The following is a 13520-nucleotide window of genomic DNA, read 5'->3' on the forward strand; positions in this document are numbered from 1 at the left end:
TGTGATATAGCCTTGTAACAAACCTGCACATGTGCCCTCCTGAATCTAAAATGAAAGTTAAAAATCAACACCCGCTACATAAACAAAATCATGAAGCCGTAATTCCCAGGAAAACAATTATATTCAGCTCATTAATTATGTGCTTATTTTCTTTGTTGGTATTTACAAGTATATTCCATGTCCAAAAATTCTTGTTTTTTAAGTGTTTTGTCAGTTTTAGCTAAATATTTTAGTTATCGGTAAATAATATTTATTTTTTCCAAGCACTAATTACAAAACTCCACTTCTTTAGATGAGAGATGCTGACAAACATTATATAAAACCAATTACAAAATGTGAAAGTAGCACACAGACGGATACACACATACTGCCACCAACAATTGTGAGATCATATGAGTGGAATGAATGGGAATTAAGAAGAAAAGCTATAAAATTGGTTTGTAACAATATTTTCTAGAATTATATGTTGGGGAATTTTAATCTGTTGTTACTCAAAGAGTTGGTAAATTAAATTATTTATATAAAATAATGAGTTTTATACAGTGTTCTTTGCTAACAAAAATATAATTTATAATTTGCTAGGTTTACATTATAAGATTGTCTTCTAATTTTAAGCATATGTAGAACAATGGTAATCTATCTATCTATCTATCTATCTGTCTATCTATCATCAGTTTTAAAACTTGGTGCTAGTATTTAAAGCATTCTCAACTTCCTTTAATCACTTAAGGTATACCATTCTTTTTTTTGTTTGTTTTTTGGACGTTTTCTATTAAAGCATAGGTATTTTCCTCTGAACAACATATTACCCTTAAACGTATTTCCTCTGAACAACGTATTACCCTTAAAGCCTGTCTTTGAAACTCTCATCCCTGTCCAATTCAGTGAAATTCCCCCCACCAACCCCTCTTTATAGTATCTTGTCATTTTAAACAACAAATATTTATAGTATGGAAAAAATAAAATCTTTTATGTCTGTAGCCCCTTTTTAGTATATTTTATCCATCTCTTTAACTGAAATCAGGTGTGGAAATAAAATGCCTACCCAAATGAGAACAAAGGGAGGCTATTTATTTAGAGCTTGCTATAGCAAGGGAGTCAGACACTGTCACTTGTTGTTTGGTAGACTCAAAGCATGCAGGGGAGTGGGAAAGCTTTATAGTCAGAAAAGGGGGAAGCCTTTAGGTGTTCTCTGATTGTAGGTTGTTAACATGAGAAAACTGGAGGCAGGCTAACTAGAAGCAGGGCATTTTATGTGATTGGTTTGGTGAGCATATCTAGGTTTCTCTGGTTGGTCCTGAGTTGGGGGAGAAGGAGTCAAAAGATGGAGAAGCTGGCTAAGTCCTCAACATTCTGGGTCAATTGCTATAGCTACAGAGGTTGAGACTGGCTTCCCCGACTGGTCGATACAGAGGCTGCAAGTTAAAGAGTTCTGTTGTCATATATGGTCTAGCCTTTGTCCATTTGTATATTCAGTCTCTCACAGGCTTTCCACTGACCACATTATTTCCTTTGCTACTCACTCTGGTGGCAGCTTTTCAGTTCCCTGACATGAGGAAGGACTGGTTTCCCTATATATCTTCCAGATCATTGTTCCATTAGTATTCCTTCCTATCAGTTACTCTTCTGTAGTTCATGAAATGCCCAACCCCCATATTATTTTCTATTATCTACTAAACTCACTTGAGTTCATCAGACTTACTGGGTAACATATATATCCCACTACTTTGTTCTTCAGGGACTAATTGTCTAGCAAGTGATATTGTTATATTAAAAATATTTCAGTACCTCCTTGTAAGTGGTGTAACAGAAATGAAAATTCTACTAAATTAACATAGGTGATATTTTAGGTAGCTTTTGAGATACAAATAGGCAAAGAGGAGGAGGGAAATGATGGCTGGATAGGATACGAGAGATAGAGGTGGCAACATAGGTATGGACTGGAAATGTTAAGAGAATGGGGTATTCAGGGGTCTGAACTTCACACTGACTGAGCCCTCTCTTCACATTCCTCAATCTCCACTTAATTCTGACTCTCACCTTGGGCCTTATTATTCCCTAGAACTGTTATTATATTGAATGCCAGCTCCCCAAGTGTTACCTACCCAACCTGTGGATAAGACAAAGCTGAGTTGACTGCTTACAGCCATAAGGGAAAACACCACCTCAACAGTGCTTTAGCAGTGTCTCAGAAGAGGAACTGCAAAGTCAGAATTTATTGAGAATTTGAAGTTTGCTAAGGCAGGTCTTCCAATGACTGAGGTGGACTGGGGGTAGGATGGAGTTTTGAATCGGATTGGGTAAGGATCATGAAAAAGCAGTCCAGCATTGGTGGGAATAGCAAGAAGATTTTTTGAGGCAAGGGATGCAGACTCTTAGGACTGAAACTGTGTGCTGATGCTTACTACTGAAGAGTTGACACATCTTTGAGGTAGTGCTGAAATGAGCAATCAAGTTATTTGCTTAGGCGAGAGTCTCTTGGAATGGTAAAATTATGCTAATGAAGACAGTGGAATAGTAAAGTCTTATTAATGTGGACAATAACCTGGGTGTTGGGGAGTAGTTTCGGTTCTCAGTCACCTGCAGTATCTCAAACTCTGAAAATGTTTCCTCTAATTCCAGGTGTCTCCTTCTTCACTCACATGCTATAATGCCTTCTAAGGTTTTTCTTGGCCTTGACTATAACCGCAGCAACCTTATTCTTCTTTTTATAAGCTCCTCCTTGCTTCCCAGCCTGAGTAATCTGTTTAACCTCACGTTTACTAGTAATCTATAAAGGGAGTAAGCAAAATGTAGAATACGGTAAAATACAAATGGAAAGCATCAGACCCTTTTATGTTAAAAATCTAGGGTGAAGCCCATTTTAGAAAGATAATACTGTATATAAATCTTAAATTTTTGCCAAAAAAATATAGTGGAAAAATCCAAGTTATAAGAATCTCAAAGTATAATAATGAAGGAATTAGATTATATTAATAAATAACTGGTTGAGTTCACTGTAATTTTGAATCTGTATTTTTTTGAGGTCAATTTTCAACATTTTACATATTTTTCTACTTCTTGGTAAGGGATATTTAATTTTCTGTTATGTTCTAGATTTTCCAGTGTTTTATAGAAAAAAATGCTATGTTATGGAATTAATTTCTTGTGGATTGAAGACAAAAATAGGCAGATATTAACTGGTATCTGATAATATTTTAGGTTATTTGTTCTTTAGAGAAATGTTAATTCCTGTATTCTCTTTCTCTTTAGGCTAATTTGCGCCAGAAAGTTACTCACTCAGTACAAACTGATCTCAGTCACTTGAGAAGAGAAAATTGTTCCCAGGTGTACCCTCCAAAGGACACTAGCACCCAGTCCATGAGGGAAGACAGCACTGGGGTGCCCAGGCCTCAGATTTACCTGGCTGGTCTTCGTGGAGGAAAGAGTGAAATCACCGATGAGGTCAAGGTGAACTTAACTAGAGCTGTGGATGAAACCTAATTAGAGACAACGTTTTAAAGTAGATGCTACTCAATTATGAACACTAGCAAGTACTTAAAGGTATATTAACATCTATAAAAATTAATTTCGTGGGGTGGCACATTCATTGGTTGTATGACTGTTTATTCGGTTCCCACATTTTACCAAACTGTTTTCTGTAACACAGTTTTCATTCTGTTGAAGTTGAAAAATAAAACTGTCCATTTATCTTTTATTTGTTAGAAATAGTTTGTCAGCATTAAGATTGAAATTATAACATTTAGATAGAAATATATTATAGGCCGGGTGCGGTGGCTCAAGCCTGGAATCCCAGCACTTTGGGAGGCCAAGACGGGCGGATCACGAGGTCAGGAGATCGAGACCATCCTGGCTAACACGGTGAAACCCCATCTCTACTAAAAATGCAAAAAAAAAATATCAGCCGGGCGTGGCGGCGAGCGCTTGTAGTCCCAGCTACTCGGGAGGCTGAGGCAGGAGAATGGCGTGAACCCGGGAGGCGGAGCTTGCAGTGAGCCGAGATCGCGCCACTGCACTCCAGCCTGGGCGACTGAGCGAGACTCTGTCTCAAAAAAAAAAAAAAAAAAAGAAATATATTATAAGATTATTACTGGAATAGAAGTCTATTTCTAAACCATATTTAGTGTTAAACATTACAAACTTAAAACTTAATATTTTAAGCTTGATTAGCTATTAAATGCTACCATAGATTAAATTGATACGTAACAAAACCTTACTAATTTGGAACAACTGGAGCAAAAGTCCACGTGATGTTTTTTTCTCTTTCTTTCTTTCTTTCTTTTTTTTTTTTTTTTTTGAGACAGGGACTTGCTCTGTCACCTAGGCTGGAATGCAGTGGTATAATCACAGCTCACCACAGCCTCAACTTCCTGGGCTAAAGCAGTCCTACCTTAGCCTCCTGAGTAGCTGGGACCACAGGCGTGTGTTACCACACCTGACTAATTTTTAAAACAATTTTCTGTTGAGACAGAGTTTCACCATATTGCCCTGGCAGGTCTCGGAACTCCTGAGCTCAAGCAATCCTTTCACCTCGGCCTCCCAACGTGCTGGGATTATAGGCATGAGCCACCATGCCCACCTCACAGGATGTTTTTCAAAATCTAGAAATTTGACATAAAATCTGTATTTCTGGCCTTTCAAAAAAAGAAGAAATCAGAATATCTGCTAATGCTTGGCCAGCATTCCTGCAAGTAGTAGCTTTGCCCATTCACAAGGCAGGTACTTTCAATCCTCCACTGTCTAATCTAGTTCCTGCTGCCTGATCGGCCTCCCACATCACTGCTTTGCCTTATTTGCCTGACTGCATAGGCAGTTGTGTTTAAAGCTCCCATGAATTACTGATAGCTGTATTTTAGAACTGTGGTTTTATTACTCTCTTACATACTTCTAATACCAATTCATGGATAATAAAGTCTAGGAGGGGCTGTTTGACTTGCTTTAGTAGCTAGGAGGTCATTTGGCATATTTTTTCTGCTCAGGTGACTTTTTACTAAAGCATTCGTATAATTTGCTTTCTGTGTAGCTTAAATGTTTTTGTTTGTTTTTGAGATGGAGTCTTGCTCTGTTGCCCAGGCTGGAGTGCGGTGGCATGATCTCAGCTCATGGCACTCTCTGCCTCCTGGTTTCAAGCGATTCTCCTGCCTCAGCCTCCCGAGTAGCTGGCATTACAGGTGTGCACCACCACGCCTGACCAATTTTTGTATTTTTAGTAGAGATAGGGTTTCGCCATGTTGGCCAGGCTTGTCTGGAACTCCTGACCTCAAGTGATCTGCCCACCTTGGCCTCTCAAAGTGCTGGGATTATGGGGATGAGCCACTGTGCCTGGCTGTTTGAATGTGATTTATACTATGAATATGCTTTGAAATCCATTTTCTGCATGTAAACCTCAAACAAACCTACTTCTAAGTTTTTGTGATTTTCATACCTGTAGTTTACAAATGATGTTTAAGATAGACTGGCTGGCTGTTAAGGCAGGGCCTGGAGGAGTGGGGTGATACTAAAATTTACAAATTCAGGAATGTCATTTTATCTGTTCAATTAACCATTATTTGATTCTACAAGATTCCTAAACACAGAAAAGAATGGCTGTAACCTGCAATTTGGGCTTATCAAGTTAAGGCTTGAAAGTAGAATGGCCAAGTGAATAAAAATACCAAATCCAATTTGAAAAGCCAGTCTTAATATCAGACAGTCACCTGGTAAGTACAACAGAATAAAGGGAGCTACATCCAATGGAAAACTCATCCTCTCCCTGGACCTCCACCATCTATTCAAGCCCCATCCTTCTGAAGATTTCCAACCATATGCTGAATTTAATGTCTGATGGTCACCCCCATTTCAGCAGGTCACAGATCAAAATAACTTTCTGTGCCAAACATGTTTCTTTCTCTTTATTTTTTTCTATTTTCAAAGGCACCAGTGCCTTACTCAGTAGCATAAGTTAAAAACTTCCTGTTTTTACTAGCCTTCAAGCTCTGTTCATTTGACCTGAATTGTCATTGAGATTCATGTCTTCCTATTCTCACCTCCCCTGCAGGACTTTGTCTTATTGCCTGGGTCACTGCTGCCTCCATTTTTTATATGGTTCATCAGGATGTTTTCTCATGCATAAATGTGGTTGTGTCATCTGGCCTCCTCCTCCCCCCAGCCTTTGCCTCAGTTGCTTAAAAGTTACCAAGACTCTTGTCCACTTCCTAGGGAATGAACTAAAACATCCTTCATGTATTATGTAAAACTTTTCAAAATATGATCTCCATTTATCCTCCAGTTTCCTCTCCTACCCCTCCCATACTCTCTCCACACACCACACACATTAGCCAGATTGAACCAAAACTCTTCAAATAGGTCATGGTCTTTTTTAAAAATTTAGTTAATTTATCTTTTGAAATAGAGTCTTGCTCTGTTGCCCAGGCTGGAGTGCAGTGGCGTGATCTTGGTTCACTGTCCCAGGTTCAAGTGATTCTCATGCCCCAGCCTCCTGAGTAGCTGGGACTACAGGCATGTGCCACCACGCCCATCTTATTTTTGTATTTTTAGTAGAGACAGGGTTTTGCCATGTTGGCCAGGCTGGTCTCGAACTCCTGACCTCAAGTGATCAGCCCACCTTGGCCTCCCAAAGTGTTGGGATTACAGGCGTGAGCCCAGCCCAAATAGGTCATGGTCTTTTATACCCCCAACTCTTAACTTGTGCTTTTCACTCTGTGCCCTGGAATGTAGTCCACAGGTACAGTCCTCAAAGAGTCTGATCAGACTTTATCTTTTCCATGAAAGTTTTCCCCATTTCTTTTGAGCAAGTTAATTGCTTCCTTCTTTAAGTTTTCATTGGATTTTATTATTACTTTTATTATAGTGCTTAAAATAAATTGATGTATAGATAGTAGTGCATCTGTATTCTTCCTGTTCGATTTGAATTTCTTGAGATTTGAATTATGTGTTAGTCATCTTTATATCCCCTGGCATTTGCACCTTGTTGGATAAATGAATGAATTAAAAAAAGAAGGAATGAAAGGGCAAACTGGAAGCAGGGTATTGGTTGAGTGATTATTTGAATAGTCAAGGTGGGAGCTAATAGAGTTCAGCAGTAAAGTAGTTATTGCAAAAGAAGAGGGAGAAAAATGGTAAAGAGGGAAGGGGAGATTATTTTTGAGGAAGTGCTGGCAAATAAAGTTGAATAAACAGAGTTGGATGGTGTACTTTCTAGAGGACTTTGTAAGCCAAGCAGAGAAACATTTTGCCTTCCTGTGGTAGAACATTAGAAAATCATGGCAGATTCTTGAGTAGAATATCAATTGTGGAAGAGGGATACTCGCTTTGGAGAGACGGCTAGGAAGCTCCTGCAAGAACTGGGGAATGCATGATGGGGGATGTGGAAGGGCAAATGCTAGATTAAATTAAGCAGACAGGATATAATATCTCAGGAAAAGGAAGAAAAATTCAAAGTATGACCTCAGGCTTTCTGCCCTAGGAGATAAATGATAACTGAGAAGGGGAGCTGGTTATCAAAAAAGATAACATGTTCAGCACTAGAAAATTTGAGTTTAAGGGATGACAAGGATAGTAAAGCAGAGGTAATAGGAATTTGGGCTGCACAAAGATAGTTTGGGAGGTCATCCCCATGAGAATGGGGGTTAAATGAGGAGGAAGAAAGAGAAGACAAAATAAGACAGAGTAGCAGTCAGAAGAGTAGAAAAAAGATGTAAAGTAAGCTCTGTGATCATGGAAGAAAAGTCTAGCTCTTCTACTTACTAGCTGTACCACTTAACACCTCTCTGCTGCAGTTTCTGTATCATAAAAATGAGATAATAATAGTTCCAAACTCATTGACTGGGTTGTTATAAGGATTAAAGAAGTTAACACATGCAAAACACTTACCTGGTAAGTGCCTTGTCACTATTAGCTAAGAGAATAGAGATTCTCCAATGTTTCAAGTCTATTGTATCCCCTTGCCCATTTTTCTTTACTTTTTGTTTTCTAGCCCTCAGTTAATCCTAGAATAACACTTGACACATTATGACTTTCAAAAAATGGTGAATAACAAAAGAGGATGATGGATTAGAGTCATCAATGGAGTAGGCAATTGCCAAACTCTCTTTTCATAGAGTTGGCTTGAGTGGAAATACCACTGAAGCAAAGCAAGCATAAAATGGTAAAAATAGGTACAAACCATCAGTGACTGGCAGGAAAAAGAAAGAGAGATTACGGTAATGAAAAAAGAAAAGAGAGGCAAGGAAGAGTTAAGCTCAAATATGAAATGTCTGGATACAGATGATTATTACTCATGTTTAATTCCCAATCCAGACATTGAATTTTACATTATCTCCCTGTATCCTTTTATCAATTATAAAATGTGACAATTATTGGCTTCTTTTTAGTCATATTATACCATAGGAAATAATTGCTTTAAAATAACAACTTGGGAGGCCGAGGCAGCGGATCACGAGGTCAGGAGTTTGAGACCAGTCTGGCCAACATAGTGAAACCCCGTCCCTACTAAAAATACAAAAAATTAGCTGGGTGTAGTGGTGTGCGCCTGTAATCCTAGCTACTCGGGAAGCTGAGGCAGGAAAACCGTGTGAACCCTGGAGGCAGAGGTTGCAGTGAGCCAAGATTGTGCCATTACACTCCAGCCCAGGCAACAGTGCAACACTCTCTCTCAAAAAATAAAAATAAATAAAAAAAAAAACAATAAGGTAGCAAATAGGTTTCGGATGCTTAATAGCACAATGAAAGTAATATGCTTAAATTGTCAGGGAAACAATTTGGTATCTATATCTTGTCTATATGTTCTTTATGGTTAACTGTTTACTATTCTTTGAACATCACCACGTTTAATAATCTAATGTATAGCCACCATATTTGAATTCAATTATAACCTCCTTAAGCCTTTTGGTATTTGCTTCCTGACAGCCTTTTTGTTTAATTAAGTTCATACTTTTACTTTATTACCAATGGATACAGTACTGGGCTTCTTTTTATACACATCACTGAGACTAGGGTAGCTCTGATACATGAGCAGGAAATAGAAGAGAGCAGGGGATTGAGGCAAATACTGTAGTTTTCTAGTGACAATCAGAAATCATCAGGGACTCAAGTGGCAATAGCAGTGGCTGCTTGAAGTACTGTAAGGTTAGCTTATCAGGCACAGGGCCTTGTATCTCACATGTTAAGGATTGCTGCTTTCTGCTATAACCAGATTGTAAGGAAAACTAGGCACAAGAAAGACATTAAATCCGTATTTTTTTCCTCCAAGACTGAGGATAATTCAGAGTGAGAAAGTAAAAATTAGCTCAGAGTAAGACTAAATAGCTGCTTGGTCATTAATTGAGCTGGGATAACAAACCCAGGTAAAACCAGCTGCAAAGTTAATGGGAAATTATATTTCTCCTAAGGATATGCTGACACTATAAAGTATAATAGCAAGGCCCTTCTTTGAGTGTTTGCTTTCTAATTAACTGAAAAACTTTGTTCTCTAAAATCGTATACTCTAGGAAAAGGTGCTGCTTGAAATTACATCAGTAAGAATGTAACACCTTACTCTTGCTTGGGGGGATCTACATCATTTTGATACAAAGAAGCAGCCTCAATTAAGGGGCTCCTGAATACAAGGTTCCACATCTATGGTAACTTTGTAGTTTTCAAGAAACAGGATCCTGAGACTGTTCTACAGTCCCTATTGGATACATATAGTCCTGCTTTGAGTTTATCAAACACTGCTTCCTTTAAATTTCACCTAATCCCATCCTTCCCTAAAATTCTATAAATTTATCTTTTTCTTTGTTTCCTGAGATACCTGTGGTGTTCAGTTTCCCTCATTGGAATGTGTATTAGCTGGTTCTTGCAGTGCTATAAAGAAATACCTGAGCCTGAGTAATGTGTAAGAAAATAGGTTTAATTGGCTCATGATTCTGCAGGCTGTACAGGAAACACAGTGCTGGCATATGCTTCTGGGCAGGCCTCAGGTAGCTTTTACTCATGGCAGAAGGAGAAGTGGGAGCAGGCACATCACATGGCCGGAGTAGGAGAGAGAGAAATGAGAGAGACTTTTAAAACACCAGATCTCCTGTGAACTCAGAGCAAGAGCTCATTTATCACCAAGCGGATGGTCAGTGCCATTCATGAGGGTCTGCCCCCATGATCAGAACTCCCACCAGGCCCCACTTCCAACATTGGGGATTACAATTCAACATAGATCTGGGCAGGGACAAATGGCCACATTATATCAGAAGGCATCAGTAAGCTCAACTTTGTCAGACTATAGTTTGACAGGTTTGTCCCTGTTGGTCTTGGGCTAACTGGGTTAGGACAAAGAGGCATCAAAATCTAGTTAAGGTTGATGCCAATGAAGTATAATAGTCTTTTGAGGCAATGAAAATGTATAAGAAAAATAGGATTCAACAGCATGATGTTATGTGAACCAGAAATGTCACAAAAATGGCTCAGCAGTGCTTGACCCACCACCTTAATTGGGATCTCTCTCTCTCTCTCTCTGTGTGTGTGTGTCTGTAAAATGCTCTTCCTCACCAGAAGGAATGATAGTTCCTAGTTGATTCTACCACCTAGGACAGGAAACAACAAAACCTCTTGTTGTTGCCAGAAATTTAAACATGCTTCAAAAAGCTAGTGCAGGCCAGGTGTGGTGGTTCACACCTGTAATCCCAGAACTTTGGGGGGCTGAGGTGGGAGGATTGTTTTAGGTGGGGAGTTTGAGAACCAGCCTGGGCAACAAAGTGAGATGCCCCCACCCACAATCTCTACAAGAAGACAAAAAGAAAAAAAATAGTAAACACAGTTGGTGCAGGCTTAAAAACAGAGGCAGGCTTACAAGGGCCTTTTGGAACAATTGAGCATTTAGAAATTACACTTAATTGAGGTAAGTTGACACTATAATGATAGTCCAAACTGGGAAGAGAGAAACCATACAAAGCAGTAGCTGTAAAACAAAGGAAGGACTGTATGATAGAATATTTTTAATTTTTAAAATTAATTTCGAGTACATATATGACTTTTCTGTTTAAATGTATGCATAAGTACATACACAGGAGAGAACTGAATAATTCTACAAGTGGAAACTATACCAATTACAGTAAGGGAAGATTAGTACCAGTGAGCACACTCATTACCAGGTAGAGGAAGAGTCCAACACTATTCCAAAATGACATTCATCAAATGTCTGCCTCTACAAAGTCAACTCTGGTCTCCTTGGAGCCCCTCCCAATATTAATATGCTAATAAGGCATGCAAAATCTTCCAAGAATGTTAACAGACCAGATATATCTATATATATATTTAACAAGACAATGGCATATAACATTCACCACTCAACCCTCTAAAAGGACAATTTTGGAGAAAGAACATGCTGCAGAAGGTGTGGGCTGCTGGGCAGCTCAGAATCTTGCATCCCTATTCCTGTAAGTGCTGAGGTATTTTCATAGTATTTTAAACCAATACACATATCTTGAACATCATTTATTTCACCAATGAATTATTTCTAATATCAATTATGATAATTAACATCCCCTAGTGAAAGTGGAGATTATAGTGGTTAAAATGCCTGTTGATACATCTATTTTTTTTTTTTTTGAGACGAAGTCTCGCTGTGTCGCCCAGGCTGGAGTGCAGGTGCACGATCTCTGCTCACTGTAATCTCCCGAGTTCAAGTGATTCTCCCGCTTCGGCCTCCTGAGTAGCTGGGATTACAGGTGCGAGCCACCACACCCGGCTAATTTTTTGTATTTTTAGTAAAGACGGGGTTTCGCCATATTGGCCTGGCTGGTCTCGAACTCCTGACCTTAGGTGATTCATCCGCCTCGACTTCCCAAAGTGCTGGGATTACAGGCGTGAGCCACCGCGCCCAGCCGATACATCTAATTTTTTTTTTAAAGGCCCTTTTGTTGTCCGAAGATCATTCGTTAGAATGTCTGGCTGGGTAAACATAACCAATGACAATGCTGACGATATGGAACAGGCACAAGACTTCTGAACAATATGTAGCATAAATTATAACTTATCTAGAACACAAGGTAACAGTGGAAGATAATGAGCTAGGTGGAAGTTACAAATGTTGCTGCAAGTAGTTTTTTTTACTTAACGAGTTCTGGGAGCTTCTCTAACAGCTGTGACAGGAGTGAATCCCTAAGGCTAAACCCAAATCCTTATCGGCCGCCTACTCACACCTTTGTGAGGACTACCATTCCCAGAAGGCAGCGCTCCCTTCACTCAGCCGGCGGGGAGCCGCAGTTTACAGAACCACCTCCCCAACCGAATTTCACACACCTGTCACCTAGGACGCGGCCGGGAAGGCCTCCCTTCGATCCGCGTTCTCCCCATTTTGGGGTGTAGCGCAGATTCCTGAAACCAGTTTTAGAGGGTGGCGGACCGGGAGGCCGGCGAGGCGCTCTAGGCCGAGCGGCTTCGTCTCTATGACCACAAGGGGCGGTCCCTAGTGTCCTGCGCCGGGGCACGGAGGGGGCGGGCGTCAGTTCCGCGCGGGGCTATCGGGGAACCATGGCTGCCCCGAGAGGTGAGAACTGGGGCTGCTGGGAGTGGGGAGTCTGAGGGGGGCGGCGGGCTAGCATCTGCGCTGGTCCGCGGCTGTCGGGCAGCGGAGCACCCTGGTTGCCCACGGCCTCTGGGGCCGGGCTGAGGCGTCAGGAGTTTGCGTGGAGCCGCTCCCGGCAGTCCGGGCAGCCGGCCTCCCCCTGCGGCCGCAGTCTCCGGGGCTGACTCCGCGTTTGGCAAGTCGGCATTCCGAGACCGCACTGACCTCCACTAGCTGGCAGTGGGTGGGAACCGAATTCTGACAGGCCTGGGCTGCGACGGACCCGGAGAGGGGCCAGGGCATGGGTCCGGGGCTGGACCGCATCACCCAGCGAGGCAGGACAGTTCTTGGCTCTGGCCCCGCGACTTCGGTGTCCTCTGCGCCTCCTGCTATGCGGATGCTCAGAGACTTAAAGGCAGGCTCCGGGCGCAGACCCCACGCGGCGGCTGGGCCATGCAACAACCAGTAAATACATCATTGGGACGTCAAAACAGCACTGAAATCGTAACGAAAGGAAGATAACAATCGTTAACAGTTCCCACCTGTGTGCTGTATGTAATTATAGAGAATGCTGTATGCAGTTAGAAGGAACACTCTTGATATTTGTGGTGGAAGGTGAGATCCACCTCCCTCCTCCCAAAGGATGGCACTTTCGGGTGAAGGCGTATTTGTTTACTAATTGCCATTTAAGGAGGGCGAGTCTAATTGACTCCGCACCACTTTTGCTGAGCAGTGTAAGTTGGGACCAGAGGTGGATTTTTTGACTGTGGTGCATTAACTAGGAGAAGTTGGACAACACTCGGATTCTTGCTCCATTCTTCCTCCATAGAACACTTGGCTTCACCCTTGAATAAATATTGAACGAATACCTAATATCTTCTTACGTGGGTGTCAAGTTATTTTCCCTGTTCCGGGGTCAATGTTTATCATCAGGCCCTGCCCAGGGGCATTGTCTTTAGTTGCATATGCTTCTCTTATGTCT

At 41.0% G+C, this 13520-nt stretch overlaps 2 protein-coding genes across 4 annotated transcripts in view; both read left to right on the forward strand.

The window, feature by feature from the left end:
* The window catches only part of CFAP206 (cilia and flagella associated protein 206), a 70348-nt gene that overhangs the window by 53413 nt on the left and 3415 nt on the right, over positions 1-13520 (forward strand). For 2 of the 3 annotated variants that reach the window (XM_033234556.1, XM_033234558.1), the window contains exons 12-13: positions 293-436; positions 3253-3704. In XM_033234556.1, the coding sequence (XP_033090447.1) occupies positions 293-436; positions 3253-3483 (375 nt within the window). In that variant the 3' untranslated portion in view covers positions 3484-3704. Of the gene's footprint in view, positions 1-292; positions 437-3252; positions 3705-13520 lie in introns of those variants that run through there. The other variant, XR_004442788.1, reaches the window with a different exon arrangement.
* SLC35A1 (solute carrier family 35 member A1) overlaps positions 12406-13520 on the forward strand; it is a 34286-nt gene continuing 33171 nt past the window's right edge. Inside the window, exon 1 of the mRNA XM_033234562.1 lies at positions 12406-12520. Coding sequence (XP_033090453.1) covers positions 12505-12520 — 16 coding nt within the window. The 5' untranslated portion in view covers positions 12406-12504. The remainder of the gene's footprint in view (positions 12521-13520) is intronic.

Source organism: Trachypithecus francoisi, unplaced genomic scaffold, assembly GCF_009764315.1.
Source record: "Trachypithecus francoisi isolate TF-2019V2 unplaced genomic scaffold, Tfra_2.0 Lachesis_group15, whole genome shotgun sequence".
In the NCBI taxonomy this organism is placed as follows: Eukaryota; Metazoa; Chordata; class Mammalia; order Primates; family Cercopithecidae; genus Trachypithecus; species Trachypithecus francoisi.